The 19,364-nt window shown below is 41.6% G+C and overlaps 1 protein-coding gene across 2 annotated transcripts in view; it reads right to left on the reverse strand.

The window, feature by feature from the left end:
- epha4b (eph receptor A4b) overlaps nt 1-19,364 on the reverse strand; it is a 78,684-nt gene that overhangs the window by 39,088 nt on the left and 20,232 nt on the right. For both annotated transcript variants that reach the window (XM_005920568.2, XM_005920567.2), the window contains exons 4-6: nt 18,739-18,846; nt 18,272-18,623; nt 404-559 (exon numbers count right to left, since the gene is read on the reverse strand). In XM_005920568.2, the coding sequence (XP_005920630.1) occupies nt 404-559; nt 18,272-18,623; nt 18,739-18,846 (616 nt within the window). The remainder of the gene's footprint in view (nt 1-403; nt 560-18,271; nt 18,624-18,738; nt 18,847-19,364) is intronic.

Here is a 19,364-nt window from a genome sequence, read left to right on the forward strand (position 1 = left end):
TCAAGTTCCGTCTCTCTCCTCTGCCATGACAATGTCCTTTCCCGCCTCCACTTCCCTCCGTCTATCTTAATCTATCTGTTTCTGTTTCTCCTGCACACTCAATCATCCCCCATCTTTTTGCGTCCTCTCTGTGTCTTTCCATGACTATGTAGCCCAAACTCTCTGGCTGTGTGTGTGTGTGTGTGTGTGTGTCTACGTGTAAGAGAGAACGGAAACCGAAAGAGAGAGCATTTGAACCACGTATCTGTGTGCTGTTCTTGCAGCAATTGTATCCACGGCAAACTGATTAAATGAAAAGTAACTAAATAATTTCATAGCCCAACAATAATTTCACTATAGTGAACTGTAGTGAATATTGTGACTGTGATGGCTTGAACTTTCTGACAGTGTTTGAATCACTCACGTGTGCAAGCCATTGAGCGAGGGTCGTTCTCAGCACGGTAGAAACCTTTCTCACAAATGCACTCTGTGGCTTGTTCCTGTGGGGAGGAGCTGTGAGGGGGGCATTTGGTGCAGTAGGCATCTGTAGCTGAAGCTTTGTAGGTGCCAGGTCTGCATGCTGGAGCGAGGAAAGAAGATGAATATGGAATAAGAAGTTGTACCATTGCAACAAACACAATACACAGTCAGCATTTATTAACCATAAAGAAAAGTGTTGCCAAACACTTTTGCTGTGAACACTTAAACACCAATTTACTATATTGTTGTTTGTAATGTGATGATAAAAGCTAGTAGTTGCAATTGCAGCAGAAATCCCTGCCTTGCTACAATGTGATTGTCTAAATTTGGCTGATTTGGACATAATACTGTCACTTACTGTGACATTGTACAGGCCAAAGAAACTGCTGAGCTCTTAGAACAAAGCTGTGTTGCTAGAGAAACAAGAAATACACACAATCAGATGACTACTTTTGTTTTTATCTCTCGATCAAAAAAACCCAAACAATCTGAATTTATGTCTGCACGTGTCTCATCTGTCATGACGTTTTGTCGTCAAGTCCCCAAATCTTACTTTTAAGTTAATATTGCTTTCATAATTTAAAAACATAAATAATACAGAAAGTATACAGAATTATACTTGAAGCCTGCACATAATAAAGAGAAGTCAGAGAAAAACTTACAAGTGTCCTACCCTTCTCCAAAAATGGTTATTTTTTGTCTAAGTTCTTATTTTGACTCTTAGTTATTATGTTTTAAACATAAGGATGGTCAAGTGTGTAACTGCAAAGTAACATGTGTGCTGGTGTTGCCACTCTTAACTAAAACTACATTCTGCTTCCTAACATAGACCCAATGAACACAAATCACATTTTTTTCCTCTCAACCAAGTAATTGCTTTGCCTAAATGTAACCACGCAGTTTCAGTGTCAGTGCAAAAACATGTGAAAATAAAAGCAAATGGTACGATTGGAGCTTAAAAACGATCTCTTTGAGACTTCTTAATACATACTTTTTTGGCCTTTTGAAGTAGAAATTGTCTTACATCTCATTTAAAGATCAGTATAATTGCTTGTTCAGATAAGATGGTTACAATTCTATAACACGTACCAAAAAATACAAACAATGCAGTAAAAGATTTTTCTTTTCTTCTTTGTTTTTTGCAAAAGATAGATACTACAGATACAGGTGGGTCACAGAATGTGCCATGCAGCGCTCGTGGCAAAGAACAGGAAAACAAAGTCTGATTTAATATGTTGTGACAATAGGTCTACGTGAGCGCCTTTCACATGAGGCCAAAAGACTGGTGTAACAACAGAGTTGTACGACACAATAACACAGTTCAACAGCAGATCAACTGTCATTCCTGTTATATAAGCATTAGATCTTCGGGCAACCGAGGGCTCAAAAATATATACAGCAATAGTTACAATAATATAATATGACTACTGGTAGAGCTGTTACAGTAGCTGCACATTAGTCATTATGTGGAGTCATAAAAGTGGGGAGGGAAAACCGTGATACCGCTCAACAGGAGCAACCTACTGTAATAGACTGGGGACGTGAATGATTTCCCTTTTGCATCCTAGGCAGGAGAATAGAATTCCTGACTTTCCCTTTGGTAATCTGAATATAGATTACGCATGTATTTATTTATACATTCGTAGTCCTGGTATCCCCGTTATTGTGAGGCTTTTTCTGCCACGGTGGTAAATAGTATTACAGTGTACAAAACTCTATGTAAGGAAAATGAGGGTGTCTCAAATGCAATTTGATAGGCGCCTGGCGTGTGTATGTGCACGTTTGTGTGGATATGTATACATGCAGCTATGAACAGGTTGGATCAATGATGCGACCGATTCCACCAGGTGCTGATTGCACCAAGCGCTCCTGTGTGAGAAGGTGTTAAGTATGCAGCGTGTGTGTGTGTGTGCGAACGCATGTGTTCGCCTGCTGATTGCTTGTGCTGCTGGTGAAGGTCATGGATTTAATCAAGCTACGCGTCACTTGTCCCAGAAAGGCTGTATATTACCACGCTAACACACACACGCACGCATATTCAATGCCGCGGTTAACCTGCAGACAGCGGAATAGAAAAGTGGCCTAAAAGTAGTTTGATTTCTCACTGTGCAGGTAAGTTCCTCCACCTGGATGCTGTGTGCTCACATACAGACAGTATTTTTAGGTAAATCATTCATCATAGGGGAGCAAAGTCCACTGGCACAATCCCCAAAAGACCTGAGAGAACACTGAGAGAAAAAAAAGGGGATGTGGGTGTGTAGGTGTAAAAATGAGAGAAAGAAAACGAGAAAGAAATGAAAGGAAAATAAAGGGAGTAGTAATTCTCAGAGGGTTTCTGCTCTCTTTCCTCCTTCCTGTCAGCCTTTAAGGTAATGGGTGCCTATGTGCTGTGCTGGTGACTGTGTGTGTTCCTGTTGGCTGGGCCGTAGGAGCACGGTGGAAAAGCGTCTTTTCTCCTGGGGGGACGCTGCATCCGGAGAGTCCTGGCTACAGGCGCTAGCCAGCCACAGAGGCACAAAGGGCCTCAGCGGTAAAGGACAGACAGGGCACCCTATGCCAGCCTTGGCACACATACAACTGCCTGATCAAAAACTTTGTTCAAGAATGGTGACTTGGCCAGTATGAGTAGAGCTTCCTCATGTGCTGCTTTCTACTCCCCTTTTCCACCTCTTTTACTTTCTTAGTAACCCTTTTCCTTCTCTCTCTCTCCTTCCTCTCTCTCTGCTTCTCTCGCTACTTTTCTCAAGCTACTCCCAGAGTCTGCCCCATGGGAAATATGGTACTTGAGTTGGTTCCCTTATGATTAATGATTTACCACAGATATAAAAAAAAAAGGGACAAGAAGCCTGAAGCAGTAAGACAGTGATCGCATAAACATACACACAAAGCAGACACACACAAGAGCAAAAGTTTAGACACAAAAACTATGTCGTAGAACTATGAGCTAACTCCAAATTAACATTTTCCTCAGCTGATGGTGTTGTGTGTGTGTGCGTGCGTGTTTTTCAGATCTGTGTATGCATTTCTGCGTATGATAAAGAGTGGCCTCAGATCCAGTGTCCTATTAATTATTCATGTGGTCACTAGAGAGAGTCGGTGTATTTATGCCAATCGATAGCTCTTAGATATGATATAGTACTGCTACTCAAGACACACCCTCAGTCACCATGCACTGATTGAGATGGGAACAGCACAACTTCTTCCTTTGGGAAAAACACTGTACACAAGAGATGATTGAGTTCTGTTCCACTCCACATCTTATTGTTTTATAGGACCACAAAAACTGATTAGTTCTATAAATCTATTACAAAATGCCAGAAGAAAATAAAATAGACATATTGCAGTTTCTCAGGGCCCTTTGAAGTCCTGTGTGTACACAAACTCCATAGAAAAGCTATTCTTAGCTGCCAGGTCTGAAAAGAGTTGCCACTGCTAAAGTGCCTTAAACCTGCAATTATGCACAGGAAGTGACTCCCTTCCAGTTGTAGAGAAGTCTATGACAAAATGACTTTACGTCTTCAGATTTAATACCTTAGTACTTTTATAGTTTTTTTTTTGTGGTCCCAGTACCCAGTTTCAAATCTTATGGAATATACACAGTGTTCATTTTGTATATACACAGTGATGGAACCCTTCGAGTACCCCTCAAGTGCCCAAGAATAAAATAGATGATTAAACAGGGTGTGTTTTGTGGGATGGCAACCTTGCAATCGATAAGCCGTTGTCATCTGAGCTTGTGGTGTCATCAGTTTCTCAGTCAGAGCCACTTCTTCTCTTAACTTACAGCTTCACAAACTATAGCCAAAGCTCAAAACTTCAGACTTGAAACGCAGGAGTCAATAAACAAACAGGTCCATCATCTATATGGTATTTATAAGCACTCAGCAAAATATATATTCATCAACAAAGAATTTTCATCCTCTGAGTTTTTTAGTATCTATTAACTCATGGTTTAGGTTTATTTTCCTCATAGTCTGACAGTTCTGGTTCACTCCCAGCACCCATCAGCCTTACTTTCAGCCCAAGGAGACAGTTGTTTTCAGTTAAAAGGTAGTGCGAGGTAGTGTATAACAATGGGGTTTTATAAACCCATTGCTCAACACCAAATGACAGACAGTTAGCAGCTAAAAAAGCCAGTAAAGCATTTAGCAGATGAAATAGCAAACACCTGCCTCAGGAATCGCTGGAGGGAAAAGAAACGCAAATGTTCGTCTACAAGAGTTCATCAGGTGATCAGATTCTTGAATTATTTTTTCTTGTGTTTGCATTCAGCATATGTGACTCTTTTCATACAGATTTTCGAGGTTTAATGATTAAACCTGAGCAAATGCTCCTTGAATCTCATAAGAAAAAAGGAAAACTGCTAATGTTCACATGCCAGAAGCTGTGACAGTTTGTGACCATTTTTTTTCTTGACAAACGACTCAAATCGTCACCAAAATAGCAGTTAATGTCCTCTTTACTGACAAATTACATGTGCGTTTATTCCCAGTCACTTTCAGTAGGCATAAAACCAACGTGCTGTGTTAGAACAGTGGTTCACAGCCTTTTTATTCCTTCCCTCGAGGATGAATATATTACAATCTCATCCTACACTTCTGCACACGTAGCCTTTACAGTCAATTTAAATTATCCTGTTCAAGGGTCACGTATGTATGGAGCTGGTTGACTTTGTCTGTGGGCAAAGCTCTGACCTATGCCGTGATTAATGATTCCTGGCAGCTTTGATGACCCCTCGAGCCAGTTCAGGATACATTCTAACATGTTAGCTGTGTTTCTCTATGAACCGCTACGCTTCAGCAGTGATTAAATGCTTACACGAAAAACAGAAGCTGCTGACTGCAATAGTTCAGGAAATGTGTTCCATTAATGTTCAATAGGGCCTTTACAGATTTAGACGCAAGTGTACGCACAGGAACGCGAGCCCGATATCTCACCGTCAGAATCATTACACGCTAACTGCATTCAACCAGGCGCCTCTGAACGTATGCAAAATCACCTCCGCTGCATTATTCTGACACAAACACTTCCTCTGGATGACGGTGAGCGCTCTCCTCCTCTTCACTTCCCTTACAAAAGTTTAAGAGCTAATTGCTCCGTTCTTTTGCTTACTGTCGCGCTCGGTTCAAGTCAAATATTGGCTCTCGGCCGGATTTACCATAAAGGGCAGAAAAGAGGAGAAAATTGTGCGTGTGTTTGTGCATAGGTGGGGGGTACACTGTGTGTGTGAAAGGCCATGTTCAGCTGGGAGGAAAGTTGTGTAAAGCTTGCTGGCCCATGGGAGATGAGCGCCATAATTGTCACCATGGCAACAGCCTTTCAAGATGGAACCCTTCGAGTACCCCTCAAGTGCCACAGCTCCCGGAGCACAGAGCAGTCTGTGTTCGAGTGAGAGTGTGTGTCTGTGTGTAAGTGCGTGTGTATATATACACATCCCCGAGTTGAAGCCAGCTACTTAAAAATTGATACATCAAGCGTCAGTGGAGAAATCTGACGAGATTGAAAGTGACGTCCTTTATGGCCACCGGGGTCACATCTGTAGGTGGGTTTGTTTGTGTTCATGCGTACATGCCTGTGAAACGTGTTTTCAGTCCAACTGACATTGTTGTCACACAAAACAAACCTCAGAAAGATGGTCAAAAATAGCATACGTGAAAAAAATTATGTGCAAAAAGAAATGAATAAAAATGGCGGCCATCAGGCCAGGTTTACACCAAACGTGTGATACACAGAACAAAATACACAGTTCCATTACACGCTTAATGGTGCTTCGCTATATAAACACATCATTTTGATTAATTGATTAACTGGAGCACAGCAAAGAGTGTGTACCTTTTAACAGCGGCAGAGGAGCATAACCCATGTGACTTTATTAACTGAAAATGTGCCGGTGACGTAAGTGATTTCAAACGTTAATAAGTGGAAGTAGCGTATGAGGTGTTGTGTGCGGTGTAGAGTTCTGTTTATAGAGACCCAAGTAAAGTGTGTGTGGAGCTCTGTGTATGTGTGTGTAGCAATGAGGAGATCTGTGTGAGATAGAGATGTCAGCATCCAGAGTCCAGCCCCCTGCTGAGATCCTCTAATCCTTAATCGGAGTTCATAACAACATTTAACACCATAATATTCCCCATTACTACTAATCCTGCCCCACACATGCACGCTCACACAAACACACAATTCCCGTGGAAGCATTCTGGGTTAAGAAATATCCCAAAGAAAGAAGGTATGTGCCTTATTTTAAAGTCAAGTTTGACACAAATCTATATGAAATTATTGGCAAAACTGTCACCTGCAAGCACAAGTTGCATTGCAGAGTGCATAGGCTCATTTGCAAACACACTAAAGCTGACAGCAATGCTAATGTAAATGTTTGTTCACTAGCATGCTGGGATTCAGTGCGCTAAAAAAATACATTTTAATGACTCATTCGAATATTTGTAGACTCTGATTTTTTAACATCAGAAAGATTTACTTGTTCTAGCAGGAAAGGCTACTGAAAAAAACAATATATTGCAAATAGGAAACAAACAGAACAGACGTTGCCAGTATCAAGGGATATTTGCTGTACATGCATTTAGCTGCATAATTACAATAAATGAAGAAATGCCATATGAGATGAAAATCTATGTGTATAGACAGTCCATCCCACCATAGAAAAGGTGTTAAAATACGCTGCCAAGATGTTTATGATAGAATCCATTTATTTACAAATGTAGGACTACGAGGGATATGGCTTATAGAAAAACACCTCATAATTAATCAGAAGCATATCTGTTCTCTGTGAGTGACAGTTCTGGAAATGCTCTGCTGTTAAAGACACGGGCCTTGAGGTTTTAGTGTACAGTGAGTTTACATTACTGACACCCAGTTCAGCTGCTACTGCTCAACACATGTGAGTGAAGCTCACAGTGGGGTTATTCTTGAAACTCTGATGTTTTCTTTGGAAGCACATGATGTATAGCAGCAGTTGCTTTTAACTGACTCTGGCAAGTTAGGATCACATGTTTGCAGAGCGGGCATGAGCCGTGACCACATGGAAGCCATAGACCTCTATGATTGATGCCTCTGGACAGACCCTTACTCTATTTATGGCGTCTTACAACTTCTCTGACACGCGCGCGCATAAAGGCACAAGACCACTGTGGATATGAAATGGTTTGTGATGTCCAGTACATGAAGCACATGAGTACACCCAGGCTGATTTCTGATCTACTCTCTGTCCCTTGGACATCAGCCAATTACTGAGAGCGGCCAAGGGGAACTACAGGATGAAGCCCTCTCTCTCTTCCTAATTCTCTCCATATCTGTCTTTTTTCTGCCTTTCTTTGTTTCTGTTTTTCTCTAACTTTCTGTGTTCCCTACTGTCTGTCTACTTATGTTTTACTTCCATTCTCACCATCTCTATTTGATTCTCATTATGCATATATGTGTGTGTGTGTGTCAGAGAGAGAGTGAGAGAGCAAAAGAAAGACTGCGTATGTATGTGTGTCTTTATTTCCCAGTGGGCTGTCTGTCATACTTTGACCCTGACCTTCTCCAGAGCTCTTGCACAAATATTTACTCTCTCGCTGACAGGCACACACACATACACAAACCGCTCAAAAAAAAAAAAAAAGAAAAAAGAAAAAAAAAATCAGGGAAAGAGAGCGAAACAGAGCGAGCTCAATTTCAGTACAATTAAAGCAAACCACATCTACACAGAAATGCACTTTTCTAGTGGTAACCCAAGATGATGGCACGCTAATTTTGAGCCTGGGTGATTATCTTGCTGTCTAAAAACAGATAAAATAGATCCCAGGTGCATGTGTGTTTCTGTGTGAGCGGGGTCATGGGCGAGGGACGGAAAGAAAGAGAGGGAAAAAGCATGACAGGCCAATAGAAGTCTGCTGGGAGTTTGACTCACAGTCTGAATAACTTATTCTTCTGTCTGTTTTGCCATCAAGATAAAAGGCTGTAGGAACACAGCATCTCCTTTTGAACAAAGCCCACCAGACCGACACAAAAACACACGCAAAGAACAAACTTTTACTATTAACACACAACTTTTTGCCTCAGTAGCCACGTGCAGCTTAAATATCTTCATTAAAACATTACACACACACACACATACGGCAGTAAACGTGCCCACATCGGCCGGCCCCGTGACCAGAAGAGTGTGTGTAGGAGGGGCAGTGAGCCTCCTTTACTCATCCACGTTATTTTCAGTTCATCACTCTCAATAATTCATTTTCTGAGGCAGGCAAGGAAAGGAGAGCCCTGTGGCTGTTTCTCTGTGTCAGTCATAAACACACTCTGCCAGATGTACCTGTCATGTGGGACGCCATATTTTCACTGCCTTTAATCTGTGTGTGGGCAGTGGATGACTTTGTCAGCCAAACTCGCAGCAAATCGAATTGAGATAGCACAAATTTGCACTTGTATGTTTCAATCTCTTTCAAAGTTGGAGACCGCAACATGGTTAGGATTTAGAAAGAGCTAACACTAAAGCAGCAGAAAAACAATGTTTAAGCTTCCTGCCTTCCTCAAGGTCACACTGGATCAAAAAAGTATTTAGAGTTAGTTTCTAAGTGTGTGCTTATTTATGATACCTCTGTTTCTCTGTGTGTGAGTGTCTGTGCTTCAATCTATATCTGAGAGATAAAGAGTTGCCTGGTTAAGAGTAAAGTGTTCCATAAATACATCCCCTTACTATATGTATGCTCCTTACTCAAGGTAAAGCAAGTCAAGGTTGTCACGGGAAAAATACCAATGCATGTTTTACATTAAAAAAAATGCTCAATTCAGTCCTGCAGAAGCTTTTTATCTGAATAAATATCGACAAAACAATTAGATCTCCGGCCAGATCAACAAATGAAGCAGCCTTGAAAGCTAATGACACCCGTAGACCTAAATGATGTCCTTTTAGCATGGGAATGCAGCTGGGTGGCAAGAAGCCATAAGGAGAGGACTGTGCCATTCATGCTGCTATTTTCAGCCTAATTTAAATGATTTAGACTCAAATTGTATGTTTGCAGTTTGTTTGTTTGGAGATGTTAGTCTCTTGTTCTTCAACAACATATCTTTATAACCTATAATACATTCACGAGTACAACGAAACAGTGTCCTTGGGTTGTCCTTGTTGCTCTTGGAAAATAAAATAGACAAACAGACATCATTAGAAGTTTAGCATAGCAAGCAATGTGCACACGATATACTGAAGTTTTTCAAAACTTGATCAGCTAAAATATCGACAAAAACATTTAGGTGTGATTATTAGGTAAGTTCTAGAGGTTTATGGAGGATCTATCACGTAGCGTTCTCATTTAGTCACACAGAAAATTACAATATTAGAAAGAAACTCCAATGATCACATGACCCCCTATGAGCAAGTGCATGGCGACAGAGGGAAGGAAAAACTCCATTTTAACAGAAAAAAGATTGTGGAAGGACCAGAGTCAGGGACGGACGCCCATTTGCTGTTGGGTGTGACCAGAAGGAGACAGGATAATAGACACACTATGGGAGGGAGAGTTTAAACACAGTAATAAACACACACCTCTAGTGCAGTCTAAACCTTTTGCAGGGATGTTCAGGTCACCGGATCCAGCCCTAACTATCACGATAAGGAATGTATTACTAAATATAGTTTTATGCCTAATCTTAAAAGTAAAGTGTCTCTTTCAGGAGGGTGGCCTGATAGCTGAAGGCTCTACTTCTTATTTGACTTTTAGAAACTCCAGTAAATGGTATAAGACAGTAATGTCTTTGTATCCAGTTTTGCCAAGACTCCATGAAAAAGTATTTTTTTCATAATGTTGACAAGCAGGCAAAAAATACCGAGTTCTCCTTTTCAGACCACTGACATTCACCTCTCTCTGCAAATTCTTTGCCTCGCATCTCTTCCCAGAAAAAGGCAAATCATTTCCAGTAAACAGTTTTTACTACCTAGACAAGGCGTCCTTCAAGCCTACAGGCATCGCTGAAAATTTCTACCTATACCACTACAGCAGCTGGTCTGGAAAGCAATATTTATAACAAAGAGAAAATTAAAGATGTAACTATGCGCTTTGTTCTTGCTCTTTGTTCCGTCTAATGCTGCAGCTGAAAAGTCCTTTGGAATCTTTGTGAATGTTACCTTCTGGCTGTGAAACAATAGTACAGCTGTAATAAATAGAAAAGCAGCAGCGAATTGAACTACATCTGTACAATGAAGCTGAACAACCAGGCCTGTGCAGTGCCAGACCTATCAACCTGACAGGCTGATCGTACATCTGGAAGTAATCCATAAACTAGAAAGAGAAAGAGGGAGGGATGAGGGGAAAGGGTCAATGGCCGCCTTCCTGTTCTTGTGCTTCCTGTTCAACAAACCCACTGGCTACATGCAGGCGCCTTTGATTTTAAACTGAGAAAACTGGAGACTGATTCAAGACCATAGAAATGTGAAAATTATGAGCTTTCCCATGAGTGCGCACATGTTTATCCCTAACTGGAACTCAACGGCATATGGAAGATGCCAATTAATGGGAACTGTACCCAAAGGAAACACACTCTCCCCTCTATACCTCTCCTCTCTCTCTCACTGCTTCCGTCTGTGGGGAATAGTGCTAAATAAGGACGTGAAGAGTTGAAACATGCGTTAACAGTTTCTCAGTCCTTGGCCTGCTTTTTCTCTTTTCCTCTTAGGGTTTGTTCGCACGGTTCAACCCACTGCACCAGACTCAGCTATACAATGTCCCGTCACTTCAAAGCCACCTTTGTGTCCTCTGGTTTTGTTGCTTCAAAAGGCACAAACGCCACCTTGGTGTTAAGGTGGCATTTGGCAGCTCGTCTTATGTGTGGCGAGTGATCAGCCATCGCAGAAGAAGCGCTTTGCGACTGTGCATGAATAGACATTATCTGGGTCAGTGTTGTGTGGGTATGTAGATGGGGACTACGTGTGTATGGAGGATATAGCGAGAGCCTAAGCCTTTGTGATTTCATGTCATTTATTCAAACACAAAAGAGAGGAGATGAGAAAGAGGGAGAGGGGAAAAGGGATGGAGTTAAGGAGGGACATGTGAGAGAGAGGAGATAAAGGAGAATAAAGGAGTAATGAAGGAAAATGTGGCTGTCATTAACCAAATAAATGAACAGGGAAGTCAGACAGCCAGTGCAGCAGAAAGGCACGCACTCGCACAGACAGGTAGAAGGACAGAAAACTGGCCTCCACTTGGCACATGTATCCGTTTGTCCTTTAAGAACATCTGGATCGTAATAACACCCTGCTTCCTAACACTTCAGTAGCTTGCTGCCCCCGTGCCTGCAGCAGCGTGCACACGTACACTTCATATACTGTATGCACACAAAAATTTTCTGACTAGCTGTCTAAATCCTTCTGTTAGCCGCCCACTACCTTCCTATCCACACCTACATGCTCTCAAGCTCCCTGAGCTGCCAGCATGAGAACAGCAATGAAATAAGAGGTGTGTGTGTTTGTGTGTGTACATGTGTGTGAGACATAACATACAGTAGGGAGCTCTTGACCTTCAAAAGTCTGTATCTGATCAAAATAAAATGCTTGCTTTACCCACTGCTTCAACTGTCCACATTAGCCATTCACACATGCACACACACCCACTCTTCTGCTGTTGAGGGTAGAGGGAATAAAAAAAAGAGGTAGGTTTCCTACTGAGCTTTCAGCATACACATGCGCACACACATAAACACACACACACAAAAGCTCAGTCTCTTTCATAGGTGTGAAGATTAGCCTTTCCCTGTGTCTGCTCCCTCTTTAGACCTTTCATTATGAAGGGAGGACTGAAATCCTCTTATGAGATATAAAGTGTAAAATTCTATTGTAAATATGCTTCTGAGCATTATGCATTTTCCTGATACTTTTGCATGTCCAAAAGTCTTGGAATATCTCCATGTTTCCCCAAACATCTGATTTGTCTGATTCACTGAACGCCTGAGTCGGGGGGATTTTTATTTCTACGTTGACTGACTTTTGTACACTATGTATGAAAGGACAAATTTGTCATTGGATCAACAACAATTTGTCTTTATTACAAGCACTTCAAAAAAGCTTTTGTTTGTAGGATTCAGTCGTTGAGCAAAGATTTCGGTTTTGCTCTCTTTGCATCCTCAGTGATACCAAACATGGTTACCTCCATTCAAAAATGCCCCAACAACAAACATCTTTGCATATAACCACCTACATAACACTCTGTATGTTTCACTATTTTATTTATGCAATGATTGTAAGAAATCCATCCATCCATCCATCCACTGTAACCCCCAGGACACCTGGGATAGGCTGTCACCTCACTTCTCTAGACGTTGAAGTGGTGTATTAAGAGATATAACAAGTTATTTGTTGAGTTTGAGAAGCTCGTGTAGGGGATTTTATTAACTTTGATTAAGTTTCAGTCTTTATGCTAAGTTAAACAGTTTATACTCTTTTATTAATGAGTCTAACTATTAAAATATTCTGTGTAGCAACCCAGTGTCTCTGTAGTGATAAGCGATCAGATAATTCACACCAAATCAGATGCACATTGGTCTCGTTCCTCAGTATTTCGCGCTTTGGTTTCGATCCAATTGGAGAAGTGAAAAGAACAGCAGGAGAGCTGAGTGGAATCAGTATGAGGAATGTGGTGTTACTTTGAAAAGTTCCTCTTGTAAACTACTTCATGGCAGCATCAAAAAAGCAAACGAATAAGAAAAAGGGGAAAAAAGACTATCAGACAAGTGGACGGACAGACGTGTGATGCTGACCCATATTATTTTCAGCTCAGAAAGAAGGAGAGAAGAGGAAGGGAGGAAAACTTGTGTTGAGGTGACATGTGTCTGCCCTCCTTCAATTCGTCTCCTCCATCTCTCCACATCTGAGGCAGTAATTGGTGCTGTCAGACCCACAGAGAAGGACAGAACACACGAGCGCACACGTAGGTGACACAGCTACATACATACACACCCACACACGCTCCTGCCCTTCAGCATGTACCCCTAGGGCTTAAAGCAGGAGAGGTTTGAGAGGAGTATTCACTACATCCCCTACTAGCTATGAAAGACAGAGACAACAGGAGAGGGCAAGGGAGTATGCAGTGAAAATAGAGGGGATAGAAGAAAACAGTGGCAGACAGAAACAGAGAGGGCGAGCAGGACTAGAATGCGCAAGAGACAAAGGCACATAGAATAAAGAAAGCAGGAGAAGGAAAGAGGAGGGAGTGGAGGAGTGGGGCTTTGACTACGCAGACAGAGGCTTCTGCATGGGGTGGAGAGAGACGGAGTTGAACTGACAAGGTAGTGCAAAAGCTGCACAGAGGGAGAGAAGGAGAGAGAGGGCGATTATGCAACTTCAGTAGTGACAAAGCAGATGAGTATGATTTCTTGAGACTGAGCAAAGGAGTTAAAGGCCATTGCAGTAACACTGCTTTTAGTGCATGGCTGAAAACACAACTAATGGCATTACCAGAGTGCATCTACTGCCATAGCAGGAACCTGAATCAAAATTTTTTAATGAAGGTGATCCAGGTCAGTACTAAAGGTTAGTCAGTTCCTTCTTGGTAGATGGTCCCTTCTGTTTTTAAACTTTACATCAAAAGCTTATTTAAAAAAAAAATGAGGGGGTATAAGACAGCATCTTCAAATATGAACAATCAAGAATAAACTTTCATTCATCGTATTGGTTATCACAACATAGAATATTTTAGTCTATGAACAAAAAAAATGTTCCAGAAATTCCTTTGAAAGGTTGATACCTCTGAAAGTATTGGGTTTTTTTTTTTGGGTCTTTCTCAGAAATAGAAGGTGAAGGTACCGAATTACACAGTTTACTTCCAGGAAATCTCAGAAGAAATTATTCGACCTGTAAAAGTAAAGCAAATAAATCTTTGTCCCTGATTTTAATGACTGTCTTTAATAGGACTGGATAAGAGTGAGTGCCACAGGCAAGTTAGCAAAAGCCAAAAAGCATTACCGTTAATTTGTTTTGGTCCTTTAATGAGATTTCCAGGCAATAAGAAGAACATGGAGTCATATATCATCACTGTCACATTAATTATGATAACTCAGTAAAAATATATCAAGATGACAGAAGACTGTTTACATCTCAACCTCGTGGTTTGTTTTTGCTTATGTTATTCAAAATTAAGACCACATTTCCCATGAATACCGCTGTATCCTATTCCACAGTCTGTTGATATGTGTGCTGTTTTTCCTGGACAATGTATTTCCCCTTATATGTCATGAAACAACCTGCCGGATTAAATCTAGCACAGTGCCCTCGGTTAACAAGATCAAAACACACATATCCATACATTTAAACACACTTAGTTTCACACTCTCTCCGGGGAACAGGAAGCATTGGGTTGGAAAAGGGAGGAAGAGAAAGATGAACCCATGATCTATAAATGTTTAACAAGTGCAGACAGAGGAGATAAGGGCTGCTAGGAGGAGAAGTGAGACAGAAAGAAAAATGGTGAGGTGGAAAAAAAAAAGAAGACAATGGCAGAGGAGGCGGGCGGGGAGCAAAATGGGTGGCTTGTCGAAAACGAGAGGTGGAGAACAGTCCCATAATAGAAGGAGACATCACAAAAAAGGTTAGAAAATCGACAAGGGGAGGGGAAAGAGACAGAAATTGTGAAAAAAAGCTGTAATTGGAGGTGCCTGGTGGTTGTCTAACACAGAGGGGCTAGTAATGATTCCATTAGCGCTTTGCACCGTGAGACAGAAAAGACAGAAAAACAGAGAGAAAGGAAGGCAGAGGGAAAGAATGACAGAGAGAGAGAAAAAGAGAAGCCAAAGACAAGGAAAAGATTCACAGAGAACACAGGACGATAACGGTGAATGTCAAAGGTGCTAAATGGTAGAAAAGAAAAAAAAAACAAGCACAGAAAAGGAACAAGAAGGAAGGAGAGAATTGAAGACATCCATTAAATGGCTCGCTCACTTGTGCTACAATGACAATTACAAAATGCCCTCCTGAAGCTCTCCCCCCGAACCTCACCTCTTCATCTCTTTGTGTGACAGCAAACGGGAGCGGATGATTTAAATGCATTAGCAGAGTGTGTTTTCCCTATGGAAGACCTCCAGACCTCCAGACTGTTTCAGGCCAGGAACCTTTTGTTTGGAGCTGATGCAGAGCGCTGAGAGGACCCTTTAAAAGCCTGGCTGTTGTTCTCTCAGGAACACATTAAAGTGCAACGTACTGAGTTGATGTACTTTTTTTTTGTTGTGTGTCCTCTCATGTCTTTTGTGAATCCGCTTGCTAAAATGAGGCTGATTACGGATGCAGCCGCATTAGCTGGCTAAGTGAATTCTGACAAGGTAAGGTGATAGTATGAAAATAGAAGCATGTTCATGCAAACGCAGCACAGGCACAAAGTTATTTAAAACAAAAGAAAGACGGTTTCCAGGGAGTGAATTTTTGGCATTATTATGTTTGGCTGATATGTTTGGCTGACACTGGTGGGACAGCGAATTCTCCTGCTGTATGAGGAAATTTCATTGCTATGCAAATCCTTCCCATGATCCTACAAGAAATGTTTTTCCTAATACCGAGTAGGTGGCGCAGACATCCCTGCGGGAGGGAAGATCCAATTCACCACAAAGGAATTAAAATCTATTGAAAATGTTTATTTATTTGTTTATTTTTGTTCCCAGAATAACTATTACATATGAACTGAATACAGAAACCTGGCTTTCCTTCTCATGTTGAACGCAGTGGACACCTGTTTTCCCTGCAGCTCTGGTGACCCTAACCTATTAGACATGGGCCGTACATATATTCCTGACATGTGACCTCAGACTGTCAATAAGACTCCATCATTACCTTTGCACGCAACTGCAGCACACACACATACGTGCGCACACAAAAGCTAGACTGTTTAGACTTTAGAGTTTAAGCCAGCTTGTTAAATGCTCCTTTATTACTCTATTTATTCTCTCTGCAGTGAGAAGAGTCAAGAATCTGGCCGACGAGGTCATGGAGATCACTGAGGTCAAGCACCCTGCTGTGTCAGACTGACTTTAAATAGTTTTTAGTACTGTGACAAAGACCTGCGTAGTGTAAACATCTGCCAGCTAGCTCACCTGTCAAATAACTACAGTGTGTACGTTTACAAGACAGGCATGTAGCTCAACAGTCTGCGTTTCATGATTGAGATGCAGCTCGAGTTCTGCCACAATCTGCGCACATTACCAGTCTGCAAACTGCAGAGTACAGCTTGTTCTTATTCACTTGTCTCTAAGGCCCAACTGCCAAGTTTTCTGGGCGTCTTGGCTGCTGCTTCTCCCAAACAACTGAAATTGCATTATGCGCACCGATTTCAAGTCTGCAGTGATGAATATCTACGATTCCATTTTCTTTTCGGCGAGGAAGTGAGCCCGTAGGGACAGGTGACAGCATGAGCTTAATACAGCTTGCTCACTCAAACGCATGCATGCACAGTATGTACACACACACCATCTGGGGAGTTTTACAACTCAATAATCTGCTTCCTAAGGCATACCTTTTCCTCCCCTCCTGCAACACAACACACATCAATAAGCAGTTTCTCACACATACTGCTCGCCTCTACTTGAGAAGGGAAAATGAGACGTTCAGCTCTGTCAGACACACACACTCACACACACACACACACAAAAGAGGAGATGCCTTAAAGCAACTTCTACTCTTTCCTCTACAAAAGCTGTTTTCGCTGTACTGGGAGGGATGACACACACACACACACACGCAGTTAAAAAAACCACATTCACACAAAGTGTGTCCCTAACCTAAATACATAGAGTCATTGTCATTCCATCCTCTGTGTCAATGCAAAATTCACTACAGTGCATCTGCACGCAGAGGCAGCCACATAGATATGTACACACTTTTATACACAACACCACTTCCAAAAAAATGGGGACACTGTGAAAAATGTGAATAAAAACAATAAAATAAACTGTAAATCTTTTAAAACTACTCACAGTACAACCTTTGAAAGTGAGATACTTCAGTGTTTTGGGAAAAACATGAGCTTATTTTGAATTTGATGGCAGCAGCGTGTCTCAAAAAAGTTGGGACTGAAAGTAGCAGCAAAATGGTGCAGCGAGAGTGCAGACAGGGACTAGAAAGAGAGCATATTTCTACCAAACTGGCTTTTCTTTATTGGCTCTCTTTTAAATTTAGAATTCTCATTGTTTACAAGGTTTTGAATAATCAGGCCCCATCTTATCTTAAAGACCTCATAGTACCGTATCACCCCCATCAGAGCACTTCACTCATAGACTGCAGGCTTACTTGTTATTCCTAGAGTATTTAAAAGTAGAACGGGAGGCAGAGCCTTCAGCTTTCAGGCTCCTCTTCTGTGGAACAGCTCCCAGTTTGGATTCGGGAGACAGACACATCTCTCTGCATTTAATCATTAGTTATTATTAATCTCTGTCTGTCTTCCACAGTGTGTCTTTGTCCTGTCTTCCTCCACTCACAGCCAATGGCAGAGGTGCCCCTCCATGAGGCTGGTTCAGCTGGAAGTGTCTTTCTGCTAAAAGGGAGTTTTTTTATTCTGTCTGTCGCCAAAGCGCTTGCACATAGAGGTCATCTGAGTGTCGGGGTGTTCTTTGTATTATTGTATGGTCTTTACTTTACAATATAAAGCACCCTAAGGAAACTTTGTTGTGATTTGCTGCTATATAAATAAAAATTACTTGAATTGAACTGAATTGAATTAATCACCAAAACATGTCAGCACCTCACTTTTTCCTCATTTGTCCTGTCTCTGTCTGTCTCTCCCACACAAATGCACAAACACTTGCACGCTTACATTCTGTCCCCTACATGCCTGAGGACCCCAGCCCCACTCACGTTGGCACATGTCCTTGTTCTCCTCGAAGCCTGGTTTGCACACACACCTCCCGATGGGAACCAGCCATCCGCCGTCTGCACTGCAGTACATCTTGGGAGGCTCAAACTCCTCAGAGGCGTTCACACACACACCGTGCACCTCAACCAGTGCCGTTTCTCCACCCGTTATTGTGTCAGGAAACTGGGCCAAATTTAGCACAGTGAGTGGACATTTCTTGTAGAAGACCCTCACGGAGACCAGAGCAATGCAGGCGCCCAGGTCCTGAAAGGCCAAGTAGAAACCCTTTTTACTCAAGTTGTTGATGGTCCGCACTTCCGTGTTTAGCTTCATGACACGGTCGCCAACGTCCACCTGTGAACAAAAGATATATTTTACATGTGAGTTTGGTGAATGGGATAATGCAATCTTTAGCAAACTGAAAGCAATTGAAAGTGTTCTTATGCTTTCTCTGTGTGAGTATCCATACCTGTGTAAAGCTCTCATCTGCAGCAATAGTGTCAATTTTGATGTACTGACTTTCCTTGATAAACCACAGGTTTGCATTGTTGGACTCATAGTAGTACATGTTGAATGTCTGCAAAAACAAACAGCATCCATCAGAACGACGCACAGTTAACCGAGACAGATAAAAAGTATGAGCGGGTCCATCCAATGTGAAATTTTAACAAGCCATCCACTGTTCTGCAGCTCTTCAGCAGCTTGTCTCCGTATCTCAGTGCATCTGTCTGGATTGAAAGTCAGCAACGCTGTCTGCAGTTTCATGAGAGCGCAGCTCTAAACTGTCACATTAAGCCCATTATTTATTCTGGAGATGTAGTAAGACTGAAAGGCATATAAGGGACAGACGAATTGAAATGTATACAGAATAGAGCAGTGTTATAAGAGAATGGAGGGCGGGAAAAAGATTAATAAAAAGAACAAAAAAAGCCTGTTGAATAAACTTTGATTTATTCTCCAGCTATTGTTATTTTTCTGTGTTTCCCTGTTTGTGTTTAGTATTCTGACTGGAAACGGATGAAAAATAAGTTATTTTGTATTTTTTAACTACATTACAGTAACTAGATTACACACACCTCCTTTTGACAGATCTGT

This window comes from Haplochromis burtoni, unplaced genomic scaffold (genome assembly GCF_018398535.1).
Source record: "Haplochromis burtoni strain Fernald_Lab_line unplaced genomic scaffold, NCSU_Asbu1 Contig_41, whole genome shotgun sequence".
Classification (NCBI taxonomy): domain Eukaryota; kingdom Metazoa; phylum Chordata; class Actinopteri; order Cichliformes; family Cichlidae; genus Haplochromis; species Haplochromis burtoni.